The sequence below is a fragment of the Anoplolepis gracilipes genome, chromosome 9 (assembly GCF_047496725.1).
Source record: "Anoplolepis gracilipes chromosome 9, ASM4749672v1, whole genome shotgun sequence".
In the NCBI taxonomy this organism is placed as follows: domain Eukaryota; kingdom Metazoa; phylum Arthropoda; class Insecta; order Hymenoptera; family Formicidae; genus Anoplolepis; species Anoplolepis gracilipes.
In genome coordinates this window covers 4273508-4287701 of record NC_132978.1, presented here as the reverse complement: position 1 = coordinate 4287701, position 14194 = coordinate 4273508, and the positions used below count along the sequence as shown (strand labels likewise).

The window sequence follows — 14194 nt, the reverse complement described above, 5'->3', positions numbered from 1 at the left end:
TTAAGTCGAATGCTTTGCTCGACGAGAGTAAATAAGAATCGTTGCCTCGTTACGATATCGCAGTTTCGTTTAACGAACCGGTGCTTATCCATTTTGTGGTAAATGAGTGCGGCAGTTTCCGCACAAAGAACCGCGCTGGAGCTTCGTCATGACTTTTATGAGCTCGATATAATGCACGGCGCGATCATCTCCCACAATTTCGCGAATTATCGCAATTAAGAAGGCGATCTGTAAAATGGCGGTCTTGAAAATATCCTCCCTTTGTATTTTAATTGTTCCGGACGTTCTGTTAAATCAATAATCACTTTCAATGATTAACTTCGTTTAAGAGAGAATCATATTCTATCAATTATTTGCAATAAAGAACAAACATTTTTTAATTAAGAAAGAGAGAGATTTGATCATCTTTTTTATTATTTCTGAGTAATTGTCAGAACGAAAAAAGTATATTTTGTTCAGATTTTTCGATTAAATAATCTGATTTACAAAGGTTTAGTTTATACAAACTACAGCCTTCGTAAATTCCTTTTGTTGACGAAAGATTTAATCTGATTTGATACAAGTTTGCAACGCACGTTTGCACGTTGGCTTTTCGGGGAACAAAAAACTAATTAATGCAAACGCCACAAAATTCAGCGGCTTTTCTCCGATCATCGTTGTAATACGGATAAAGGATCTAGTACACATTCTATCTCGTTAGTTTCGTCATTAAAAGTTACGTAAGCAGCTCTCTTCGCTCAACATTCGTCGTATGCTTGGGAAACTTTTGCATGTACGAGATGTGGTACTTTGAGTTATCAATAAATTAAGCTGACTACTGACGGGTTGTAAATCTTTTTAAAAAATTGTCGTTTAAAGCCGTTTCGTTAAGGAAACGACCGGAAGGGAGACAAAGCAATAGCTAGGATGAGGTTGTCTATGAGGATTACGAGTGCAATGCGCGCGCGAGCGCAGCTCTTCCGTGTGAACGTTGAAAAATAAAATCCGGCAAAACAATCGTCATTTGGTTAGCTGCACAGCACTTTTCTAGTACTCTGGTAAACGGAATCTTCCATTAAAGTGTTCCGCCTCGTTGGCTCGGGCTGCCGCTCCTTAAAGTTATCCAATCAATTTCCCTGGTTTAGGTTCCTTCCGATTTCTATCTTCCTTTGTTTTCCACTTTTGCGGTGACCCGAATGAAATTACACCTACGACGCACAAGTTGAAAATTTACGCCAAGTCTCATCTCTAAAACAGGCATGAGAGTCGACAATATTTTTTCGACACGACGAAAAATTAATGAAGAGCTTATGCACTTTTTTATCGCAGAAGTAACTTTCTTTCCTTCTCACAACGAGAAGTTGAAACGAAATTTGTGCGTCCGACAATGTTAGCGGAAAGAAAATTCCTCTCGGCATAGTAAAAGGTAGGAACTTGTATTTTGAAATCCTTTCTTATGAGTTTTCAATAATATGTCAAAATATCATGTTTTTAATGATTTAAAATTAAAATAATTTTTTAAATAATATTAGGTGCAGTATTTTGAGTTTTCACCCACTGTTGCAGTTTATAAAATTAAATTTTATAAATTAATACTTTGTGATTAATTTTTCAGATAAAATTCTATTAAAACGCCATCAAAGTAAACGTTATTCAAAATTCATTCAACTGTAACAGAAATATAATAAAATATGCAAAATATAAAATTTATAAAATATATAATAAAATACCTGTAGTGATAAAATTGTTAAAATTGTTGTATTTCATGTGAATTTGTATTTTTTTGAAGGAAGAAAATAGTAGCTTGCTTTTATATCTGTATTACTTCGTCTGATATTGTGCTGAGCAAATAGTTGTCTTGACAATCGATTAACTCCCACGTGCGCTTCACTCTTCCGTCCAGTAATATGTCGCAATACCTCGTAATCCTTACTAGATGCACTCAGATATTCATAGAGGATTTTCTCGAGTCGAGTGTTTCACAGTGAATTCAATTTCCTGCCGAGTCTGTTCCTTACACCCCGACATAACAGACGTTGCAGAAAATAAAGAATACGTATAAGTAACAATTTTCTCAGGGATAAATTTTGCAGGACGTGTCTAAAAGCTTCCGTAGGATGCAGTTCTTTTATATTTGGAGGCTCTCCGACTCGATATAAGACGGAAATGTAAACTATACGAAAACTTCGTATTCATTTATTTCATCGGAGATTCTAATCTTCAGAGATTCTAATACAGTTAAAAGCAAAAATGGAACAAACTAGAGGTTTTCTGTGTGATATATATAATTTCTTTCCATACCAAGATATATTTATTTTAACCCTCATAGAAAAATATCAAGGACGTTTTACCTCTTTCATTCAGAAATCTCTGAGGGATACGCAAATATACATATATATTGTACCTTAATATCTTCTGCCTCGGTAGAATAAGATTTTAGAGTCTCAATCCATTTGAAAATTTCCGCACGAGAAAATCCAAACCGTGGACACATTAAGGCGAAGATAACGTAACGACGCGAGCTGCGATTACTTTTAGGCGGAATGCATCGCGGCGTATTAGCCAACGAGTTCGCGCGCACGCAACATTAAACTCGTGCAATGCCCGCGGGAAAATGTGTACAGGCATCTTCCCGCCCTCCCGGACGGGAGATTTATCGCGGGGTGAGCGCGAAAGAAAAGTTGAAAAAGTTGCGCGCTTCGACACGGCTCAGCCCCGTTCGCCAAAAAGGAAACGCAACGGCTCGAGTGGATGAAGGAAGCGGAGTAATCTTTTCAGCCAGATTTCATATGTCGTTTCAAACGTGCCGTGCAGGAAAGAGTGCGTAGGTTCGCGTCACGCACAATGGGATTCCACATAGGCATATTTATGGCCAAATATTTCCCTCTTATCTTAGGCAAAAGCCTAAGAGGGTGCAAGGGTTTGCGACCAGAGGGTCGCATTTGATCTCCGGCGCTTTGGCCAAGAAAAAAGTGAGGTAACATTGATATCAAAATATAAATATAGCATACATTTATCACGTTTATGTATTTTCTTTAGATTTAATTAATCATAGAGAGAAACAACATACTCATTTCTTTAATAAAATTCTATAAAAATGTTATTTATATAGCCTTATTTAAATTTCATTATTATAGTTATTTATCATTATATCTTAAAAAAAAAAAAAAAATTACTCGAGAGAGTTTCAGTAAACTTGGAAATCGCTATAAACACGGGTTCATCGTGATCTCTTTTATCTTGCTGGTTTAGTAGGTTAAGGATCTTTTGCCGTGCTTCAGAAAGAAAATTTTATGTGCTCCCTGGATAGTTACATGATTTAATACTCAAATGTAATCGTTGTATCATATTCACGAGCTCTATGTACACATCAGTGGTTCTCCAGCTGTTTTCAACTTACAGAACCTTCTCTATATGCGTTGTACGTTACTGTAAATCACTTCACTGAACGCTGATTGTACGCATTCTCGTCAATTATTCTACAACATTTAACTTTTATTAAATTACATATGGCTAGACATTTATTTCTTCCGGACAACAAAATGGCATTTTTATAGTAAGCTCGCAAAGCGCTTGAGAGCCGTTTGATACAAATCAAACATTTGGAATCTTCGCGCGAGACACAATGTAGAATTTTCTAAGAAAACACATTCCGGAGAGACATGGCTCCCGTAGCGAATTCATAACCCTCCAGCCGAGTTGCCGGTTGCGCGAGATTTATCTTTCGCGCCCGCGATCGCGCGAGAGACACTGTTATGGTTTCGGCTCCCGTGGTCGATCCGGTTTCGTGTTATTTTACATAAATCTGAAGCTACATCATGTCGCATGCGACGTCCTCGCGCTGTAATTCACTCTATAGCCGCGATCGCGCTAACTGAATTGCTTTCGCCAGGCTTCCTGCCAACTTTTAAGCTCGCGTGTCAAAGGCACGGCACCGACATGAGATTCACGTCACGCTCCAGTCTTTTGATCGCGTTAATATGAAGATTAAATTAATTAATTAGTTAGTTCTAGATACAGTATTATGTCACTATTTTCGACCGCCAGCTGACGTATGCAAGTAAAGCTGATTTATGTTCTTTGCATCGCGTAAATTATAATTGAACTAAATACATGATTTAGTTGATTTATATTCCCGCCATATCTAGCGTCATATGCGAGATATAAATTTACGTCAAAATTGGCTCTTAAACGCAATGATTTGCTATGATCATTACAATTAGCGATTATGAACCCGGCGATTAATTAATTCCCATCATAGATAATACGTAAATGTATCGCGGTGATAGCTATTTATCAAAGCAAATATTTTGAGCCACTTATTCGTTTTGAAAACAAAAATCAAAGTGAATAAGAATATGAATTTTCGTTTTATTGATTTTTACAAACGATAATTATTTCTTTAACAATGCTTGATATAATCAAATATGTAATAATTATCGTGTTACGCTTTGAATTTTTTGACAATATAAGAGTATATGTTTTACTCGTCATTTTTTAATTGAGAGTAAACGAAATAATATACGCGAATTGCTGGAAAGATTTAAAGAACGAAAAATATGCGACAATTTATCAATAATTTATTAATTTATTAACATTTATGATTTATAATTTATTAACAATTTATTAATAACTAATTTGAATTACTGTCGTGGACATAATACAACGCTATACATTTATTGCTAGAAGTGTATAATAATAATAATATTCTGCGGCGATTATTATTTTGTATATATTATAACATAAGATGTACGAATAATTGTCGAGTTAAAATTAAAGTTCTGTAGAATGTAATATTTGAAAATAGCTTTCATTCCATTGTTGATTACTTGTGTGACAGATTTTAGTAGAATAAATCATACGCGTGGACACATTTATCATTATTAAACAGTTCATACATCTGCCTTTCCGTTATTTGAATCACTCAAATCGATGGTTTATATATTAACCCGTGTTTTCATTCTAAACAGGACATTATATTTGAGTAATGGAAAATTCAATATAAAAAATTTTAATGCTAGGTATATTTGCGCGAATGCAAACATATTTACAGTAATATTATTCATGAATATCGCAACTTATAAATTCCATTTCTTATCACTTCTTAGATTCTTAAATCAAATGAATATATATTCGAACTTATGCTTCGATAAATAATCGATATTGTATCATACATGTTATTTATTAAAATTTATCACATAGTTAATATGAGATCAATATATTTTTGAATATTACCTTTTTGACGGAACTGTAATTTTAATTCATATGTTTATTCACATTTAGGTATGTGTCTATTCGCGCGCGTTCTGGAGAAAGCGTACATTATTTATTTTCAATATATGTAGCGTCGTATCTGCGACAGATATCCATTTTACGTAAGCGTTGGTATCAATGTAGCGTAAATATAGTGTCAATGCGGTATCAATACGGTGTTATTGTTAGCAACAGATATTGTGTTACCACGATGAGTGGGTGTGTGAATTTGATCGTGCAAACTTCGGGCGTTGGACGGAAGGTTTGTTGCGTAATTTCTGTATTATTCTCAATCATAATACACACGTAAAAAGTTTCACGTCATGTATGAGCAATGTTGGGAGTGTTGTGAAGAGTGCCGCGAAGCTGTTATACTTTTTTAATTAAAGCGATAGTAATAATTAACTGTGTTTTCGCGCTAGCACCATTAAAAAGCAGCTAAAAATAAAGAGAACATACAAGAGATGAGAAAAAAAAGGTATCGGGCGACAAAGCAACTGGAGTAAACAGTTTATAATTTATTATTTATTTTATTATTTGTTATTTGTGAAATTGATTCAACATCTAATTATATAATATAATACAATAATATAAAACATTCTAGATTTTATTTTTTGCAATAAATAGAATATTTTTATAATTTATATAATATGTATATTAAAATATACTAAAATATTTATAATATATTTTAATTATATACTCATATATAATATTTGTATATAATATTATTGAATAAAAATATCGTAATTTTATATACATATATGTATATATGTTAATATATTCTACGATTACAAATATTATATATAATAATTTTTACTATAATACTAAATAATAAAAGAATACACACTGAATTTTTTGTATGTATATAACGCGTTGTACGTATAATTAATATCATTCAAGCGATAATTAAGTGGGAAAGTATCGGTCCAACGTTTCTATGCAATGTAACATCCGAAAGTATTAAGTTATATTTGCTGATTGCTTGCGCGATGAATACTAATATTTTTTCGCGTTATTTTACGTCGCAATTAAAATAAAGTGCGCGCTGACGAATGCGATTATTATCGGGAGTTGTGCAAAATGTCGTACGATCGTTATATTTGATTAATTAGTATATTCACGATTATAATTAAGTGCAAGTGTTTCATGAGTGTTTTCGAAGATGCATCGACAAAGGATTAAGAGGGGAGGATGAGCAGGCTTGGGACGACATCGGGCTTTGTCAGAGCAATAATGAGATAATTTATTACGTTTTATTCGCGGAATTAATTTTTTTTTGTCGCGGTGATCGCATAGCGTATTTCGTGCAATTTCATTTGAATGTATGTATATGAACCTGATGTCTCATTTAACGAAACTTCATTAATTAGAGGTTTTATTTTCAATTAAAAATTTTGACTTTATTTTTAATAATTCTAAATATATTAAACAAATAGTTCTGATCATTAAACATATAGCTCAGGACTAAGACGCCAAATTCACACTGGATAATTTTTTTTAGTATTTTTTACCAGATTTTAAGCGCTTAAGAGTTCTACAATAATTCTACAAATAGTTCTATGCTTAAAAATTATTTTAAGAATTTTTATAAAACAAGTTAGATCATTCAAGACTTATAAGTACTAAGATAAAGCGCTAGTCATATTTCGATAGTTCTACTTTAAATGAGATTTTGTATTATACGTTTGACGTTCCGGACAATCTAATTTGTTTAATAAATTTTTTAGTTTGTATCTACAAATTATCAACATACATATTTCTATTCGTATTATGTTCGTCATTAGCTCTTTAAGCCTACTTGATCTAACTATTTTATTGTTTAATAAATATTCTAATAATTTGTTTAATAAATATTCTAATAATTATTACTCATGGATCTCAAATTAGAAATTAAAATTGATTGTGGAATAACATGAAATCTCAATTTAAAGTCGATAGAACTATCGAGATACGAGTAGCGTCTTATCTCGGTACATATATGTTTGGCGTTTTGGGCGAGCTAATAATTTGTTTAATAACTCATGTGAACTATCTGATTTTATAAAAAGTAAAAATATTAATATATGTCGTGTAATAAATATTCTAATAATTTTTACGTGCAGAATTCTTTTCAGAAAGTACTAGTGATTGCACAATAACATCACATTTTAAATTGATAGATCTAACATAATCAGTATTTAATTTGGCAATTTATTTTTTTTAATTATTATTTAATTTTTAATTAATAATATTTACGCATAGAACTTTTTGTAAAACTATTGTGAAACTCTCAAACTTTAAAACTGGCAAGAAATACTAAAAAAAAAATCGTCGGCGGACAAAGTTGACACAGTTTGAATTTGGCCTATCAGTTTGTCTTTAGCAATTTTTTTTATTTAATGGTTAGAACTATTTGTTTACTTAATTTGTCAAGAACTCTAAAAATATTAAAATATAGTCAGGATTTTCAAACAATTAATGAGTTTCCACAAAGTCACGCAATCTTCATATTTATATGAAGATTACGTTATAAATTATTGTCACTGTCTTCTAAATGTCATGTCATATCTTGTAAACGCGAGTTTATAAATAACATTTAATTAAAAGTTAATGGTCTAACAAAATTAACTTTTATTATCTTTACATCATTTTTTGTTCTTTAGTGATTTTGATATAATTTTGAATGTTTTTTATTAACTTATAATTTCGAATATGCTGTAAAATTATGACAGCAGCTAACATAAGCAGTTAAGCGATAACACTAATGCAAGGAAGCATATAACAGATAGTGTCGGTCTTGTCGCCTATTCTATTAGATGATGAAGTCATGCCTTATCAACGGTTCCATAATGGTTATCGATACGTTCTCGTATAGAGGATTGCACTCGAGTTCTATTGACATAAACTCGCGAGGGAGATATAATAGATAATTGCTCGTGTAAATTTAATAATCTAAGTAATACTCTGTAAAGTAATACTTTTGAATATTTCTATTTCTCATTATTTCTACCTTCTATTAGTTTATTATTTTCTTACCTTTTTTGGACGTGCGGAATGAGTCGTCTTTAGGCACATATTGTATATCGTAAACCAATGTCGTATTTGCCAGGAGACTCTTATCCTTGTTGATCTTGTAAATGGCATACTTAAACGCCAATTCTGATGGACTATCCTTTTGATCTTCGGTAAAAATCGCTCCTGCAATTTGAGTGAATATCTTCCTTAAACACGATAAAATCTTTTGTCTTAAAAGAAGGATCTTATAATATTACAGTATAGCCATGAATTATTAATATTACATATATACCACATTTAAATAACTGCGCTTTGTCATAAGACATTATTTTTAAGAACGCAACAATGATATATATAATATATCCAGTTCTTTATCAAAAATGATATAAAAGTATGTCAGATTATATATAGAATATTCATTTCTTTATTAAAAATGATATAAAAATGTGTAATATTATAGTGTATAAATAATAAAGTAAAATATAAATTTGTTATTTGTTTATTAAGAATCACAAGGTAAATGCCTTTGTGTAAAAAAATTACATTTATGAACAGCGTTGCTCAATTTTTATTCATTTTGATGTCATTTTTAATTGTAATGGATTTTAATTAAATAAAATTAATAAATGATTAATTAAACGTACATATTTAATTATTTAATGAAAAACGCGTATTTCAAAGCTTTATCATTTTCTATCTTGTCATCACAAAATATATATTTAATATGTTTGTATACGTTTATCAAATTTGTTTTTAAAATATATGCATATATGTGGGTATATATTATTATATACCTATATAGAATTTATATGCAGATTTTAAATATAAAATTATATATTTTAAATAAACAATTTATGATGACGAGATAGAATCTGCTAAAATTTTAAATTACGTGCTTTTGATCAAAGAAATATGTATATATTTAGTATTTAATTAATCATATATATAATTTATTAATTTTATTTAATTAAAATTCATTACAGTAAAAAATGACAGTAAAAGGAATCAAAATTGATCAAAGCGATTCTGTTCGCAAATGTAATTTTCTTACAAAGAGGCATTTATCTCGCGACTCTTAATAGGCGAATAGCAAATTTCAGCACGTTCGTTAATTGCACGTTCATTTTGTCGGTGATAGAAAGTACGGAATTTTATTTCAGAATTACATTATATACTCTTGAATTGCAAGAGTGAAGTTTTCCCGCGGGAAGACACGTCCACGTCAGAAGCAGGATAGAGTTGGTAACACGGACAAATCCGAAAAGAAAATTTAGCTTGGCTAAAAGAAACTGAATTCATTGAAAGTTATAACCGAGTTCGTGAACTTGCAATAACGACCTCGCCCGTATCTGTCATACATATCTACATACATATACAACGTTAAGGTACCGCGCGATTCTCCCCTAAATTTAATTAATGACTTCACCACGGGCGCAGCTCACTTCGAACGCGAGTTTTAATTAAATTCGAATAATTACCGCGGCCAAAACCGCGTTCACGATATCAGAAAGTACTTCGGTGAAAACTACTTCTCGTAAATTAAACGTCGAATTTGTGTCAAAAATAATCAACATTAAGAATTACATTTTTTGTCACATAATTATAATAAAATTATTTTCACTTACTATTAATATAAAATTATTTTACTCATTTAATAAAAATTGAAATAATTGATAATTAAGTTGAACTTGAGAAATAATAAGATAATTCATGAAATTATACTCTGTTAATTAATTTACCAAATGAAATTTGCCTTGTAAATATTACATTTTCTCTCAACTTTAATAGTATCTTTTAGAATAAGATTGAAGAAACGTCGGTTATAATAGAATGTAATTTGAGAAACGAAATAAGATTCCAATCAACGACAAGTAAATAAAAAATATTTATGATTGCCATTATTATTCAGCAAGTACTTTGCTGTCGGCGAAGTCATTCTCGTTTTCCATTTATTTTCGAAACGGTGAAAATCGTAGCAATTAATGCGCAAAGAATATAACAATTAAATGCTTCTTTACTTATGCTGATGCATTTGTAAAATGCAAATATCAGTTTAAATCTTCCACTGCCGCTAATTGAAAACTAACTCTTATGAAAATATGTAAGAAATGTGAAAACGCAATCATAATTAACAGTTCTGTAATTCGTTTTATATTGTCGCTCGTTTAGAAAATTCGGCAAATCTTTATCCATTTAAAGCAGCTTAAATAAAAGTACTTTTTGTCGAAAATTAACGTAAAAACGTTATGTCGAATCGCTATTTTTTACATCGCGACCATTTTCATGATTATCATCAACTTTATATTTTCAAGCCTTCCTTTTTTGTCTTTCTCATTCGAATTGGTCGAATAAAATGCTTTTTAAAAAAATGATACATTTTTCCACATCAGCTTTATTGCGACTAATCTATCTCGAAGTAATCCGACCGTTAATCCCCTGAAGCGCTCTTCGCTAGGTAACTTCAATTTCCCGACTTTATCTTGCAGCACGTGACTGCGGCAGCGTTTGAGTTTTTATTCAAGTAGTCATTTCTTCTTCTACAAAAGAAAACGGTTTTTTTTTTTTTTTTATAGAAGAGACTAGGCACCTAATTATTTTGAGTTGACTATATTTCTATACTCGTGTGTCATCGACATGTCAAAAGTTTCATATATCGCTTGTAATAATTTAGATAGTAGTAAATATTTGATCGCAATATATCACAGTTTCATAACATGGATATAAGCCCGAAAGTGCAACTTTATAGAAATGAGAAAAAAAGATTTAAAATTCACATTGATACAAGAATATATGCACATACACGTCTAATATTTCTATATTTCCATAATTATTAAGTCAATTAGCACGTAGCTTTATTATAAAATGCAAAGTATATAGAGCTTTCAGAAGTTTTTTTTTTTATTGGGTATTTCTATATTATAAAATTCTCGATATATTATATCATTTATAAATACGTATAAAATAAAAAAATAAAATTTGAATAAAATTAAAATCAGTTATAAATAGACTTAAAGTCTATGGTTATTAAATATTAAGTAGAAAAAGTGATTAAATATAAATAATTTATAATATATAATTATATATATATATATATATATATATATATATATATATATATAGTAAAGGTTGTTATACCGTATAATAATACGGTAATGTAATTACATAATAATTATTGCGATTGAAAGCGCACGCATTTGTTTGTGTTAGGTAGGTACATGAAAGTTTTTCTAATTATTTTGTTTCATCAAAATATATGACCTTCACCCAAAAAAAGCTTCTTACATATTTTAAATTCTTATGCAATTTTTATCAGAATACTATTCGGTAATACGAGAATAAACGTTGCATTTCATCATAATTCGTTTATAGACATGAAAATTTATCTTCGTCACGTTAGGAATTTTCTAAGAGAAAACTCTTATGGGCGAATCAATCTCCGTCACTCATCTGAAAGGAAGTCAGTGATAATTAATATAAGTCCATTTATCTCTATTTAAATGATATCATTGGTAGGAATTATTTTACGCGAATATTTAAACATGAATGTTTGCAATTCTTGAAGACTTATTCTGCTCCAGATATGCATAGAATGGGATTATTTTAAATGTCAGTCTTCTTATGATATTATGTTAAAACATTGTTTAAATTTTCATGATTTGAATCTCTTTTTCAACATTTTCATTTTAATTACGCGATTAACCTTATTTCTATTAAAATATTTATATTATTTACACAAATTGTATTATTAATTAGTTTCATATTCCTAAAGTAGTTTTTAATTATAAATCACATACAATCGTTGTTGACTAAATTTTCTGCTGTCTCTCTCTCTCTCTCTCTCTCTCTCTCTCTCTCTCTCTCTCTCTCTCTCTCTCTCTCTCTCTCTCTCTCTCTCTCTCTCTCTCTCTCTCTTACTCTCTGTTTTATATTATACGTTTAATTAAACAGTCACGCTAATATTACTTTAATAATATTTGACAGAAGCTTATATTGTACTTAGCACGTAGCTATGCGACGGACATTAACGTAGCCATATCTGAGTTGAACCGCATTACAGCAATTGTGCATGCTCTACAACAGAGTTGCATTGTTCTCTCGAGTGCCATGAAATACAGGAATAGACTGGATGTTTTGAGGATACTATTACCGTTAGAAACGATCAATTTGAATAAAATCTCTTAGGCATTGTCTCTTTTATCAAGCAGACTTTTTTCTCATATGTTTTGCCAATCGCTGCTTAAATTCATATTAAGATCAGTATGAATGAAGCAGAAGTAAGTATCGTGTGTAGTACCGAATATATTAAGATTTATACAAAAAAGTTATTATAGAGTATACAAATTTTATAATTAGTAGAGTTGACATACACCTACCGAAAGAAATTATATTCCTTTTTAGTTAAAAATACTTTCATTTATTTGAATGAATTAATAAACGCACAAAATACATTTATTTTTACATCTAAAATATTATATGACATAAATATTGTTATTAATTTGCATTTTATTATACAGCTGTTTATTAATTAGTTTATTATACATCATCGTTTCACATATGTTAGATAAAGTTTAAATATTGTAACAAATATTTTTTAAAGTAATAATGAATAAGCGTCAAATATAGGTATATAATATTTAATATCATTATATGAAAATTATTGAATAAAACGTCAAGTAACACCTCTGCTATCAACTTTTTAAATAATTATAGCTTGGAATATTCGGTCGATTATTAAAGCTATTTTAATTAAATTTTCAAATTTAATTAAATAAGATGTAAACGACATTTTGCTAAAGTTTATTTATATATTTTTTTTTAATTTTATTTCTATTTATCATTATTTCTTTTTGAAAATCTCGTTGCTATCATGTTTTGTAAAGATTTCTATACTTCTTAAATTGCAGCCAAGGGGCTTACAGTGAAGCCTCTCTTTAGAAATGTATAAATGCCAACTTTTATTAAAATGGGACGTGCTTCTGACTTGAGAAAAATTGGAGCAAACTTGAATATATTATTTGCATTTATTTCGATATTCATTGAGAGAATAATAAGTCTTCGCAGATTATAGACGTTCCAAATTAATAGACTTTATGCTTTCCAAAGGCAAAAAAATAGTCAGAAACAAAGTAATTAAAACGAAAAATATTCAGAGAATTGTATTATAATAATATTTTTTTTAATTAAAAGTTTTTCACTTTTTTATATCATTGCAATATATACTTCTATAGTAAACATATGATTGCAATATGATTTTGTAAAGACAATGAAAAACGCCTACTTATTGATTAACCGACTGACCTGTGCGTTAACAAGGCTTCGAGCAAAGATATATAGATTATTGTTCTATTAAAAATAATTCATAGTATTCTTTACTATTTTTATTGCAAGAAAACAATTGTAATATTTATCTGGTATGAAAATTAATTTTATTTTAAGTACTAATCTTATAAAATGAAATAATATATAAATAATTCCAATGATGGTTTTTAAAGTTTTATATAATGATATACATATAAGTATTTCAAAGAAGTTTTGTATTAAATGTAGAATACAATATAGACAGAAAAAAATCAAGAGCATATTATAAAGAACAAATACAGTTTTATATTGTTGCGTATTAGTCGACATTGTTTTCAGATCCCTGATATAACGGATTATAGATATCTATTGGATTTTCTCAGTTATTTATAATTGTGGTATTTTGAATAGATTCTACATATATATATATATTTGCTAATAAATTTTCCCGTAATATTTCATGAAAGTACGGCACGCTGAATAAATTATACTGAAAAAACCTCACGTAAACGCGAAAAGTATACTTGCATTTTTAATACCATACAAAATATTTATTCAGATTTTAAATGATATTATCAATATGTTGATTATTCTTGTCAGTTAATATCGGAGACTCTGCGTGCAATCATACGTTATCATTAATAATTTCGTTTAATATACAGCTACACTG

General features: G+C 29.8%; 1 protein-coding gene and 1 long non-coding RNA gene across 3 annotated transcripts in view; one reads left to right on the top strand and one right to left on the bottom strand.

Moving 5' to 3' along the window:
• Window positions 1-14194, top strand: part of LOC140669169 (uncharacterized) — a 177117-nt gene that overhangs the window by 37648 nt on the left and 125275 nt on the right. The gene's annotated exons all lie outside the window — the stretch shown is intronic.
• The window catches only part of LOC140669168 (glutamate receptor ionotropic, kainate 2), a 146415-nt gene that overhangs the window by 54069 nt on the left and 78152 nt on the right, over window positions 1-14194 (bottom strand). For both annotated transcript variants that reach the window (XM_072898730.1, XM_072898729.1), the window contains exon 3: window positions 8248-8409. In XM_072898730.1, the coding sequence (XP_072754831.1) occupies window positions 8248-8409 (162 nt within the window). The remainder of the gene's footprint in view (window positions 1-8247; window positions 8410-14194) is intronic.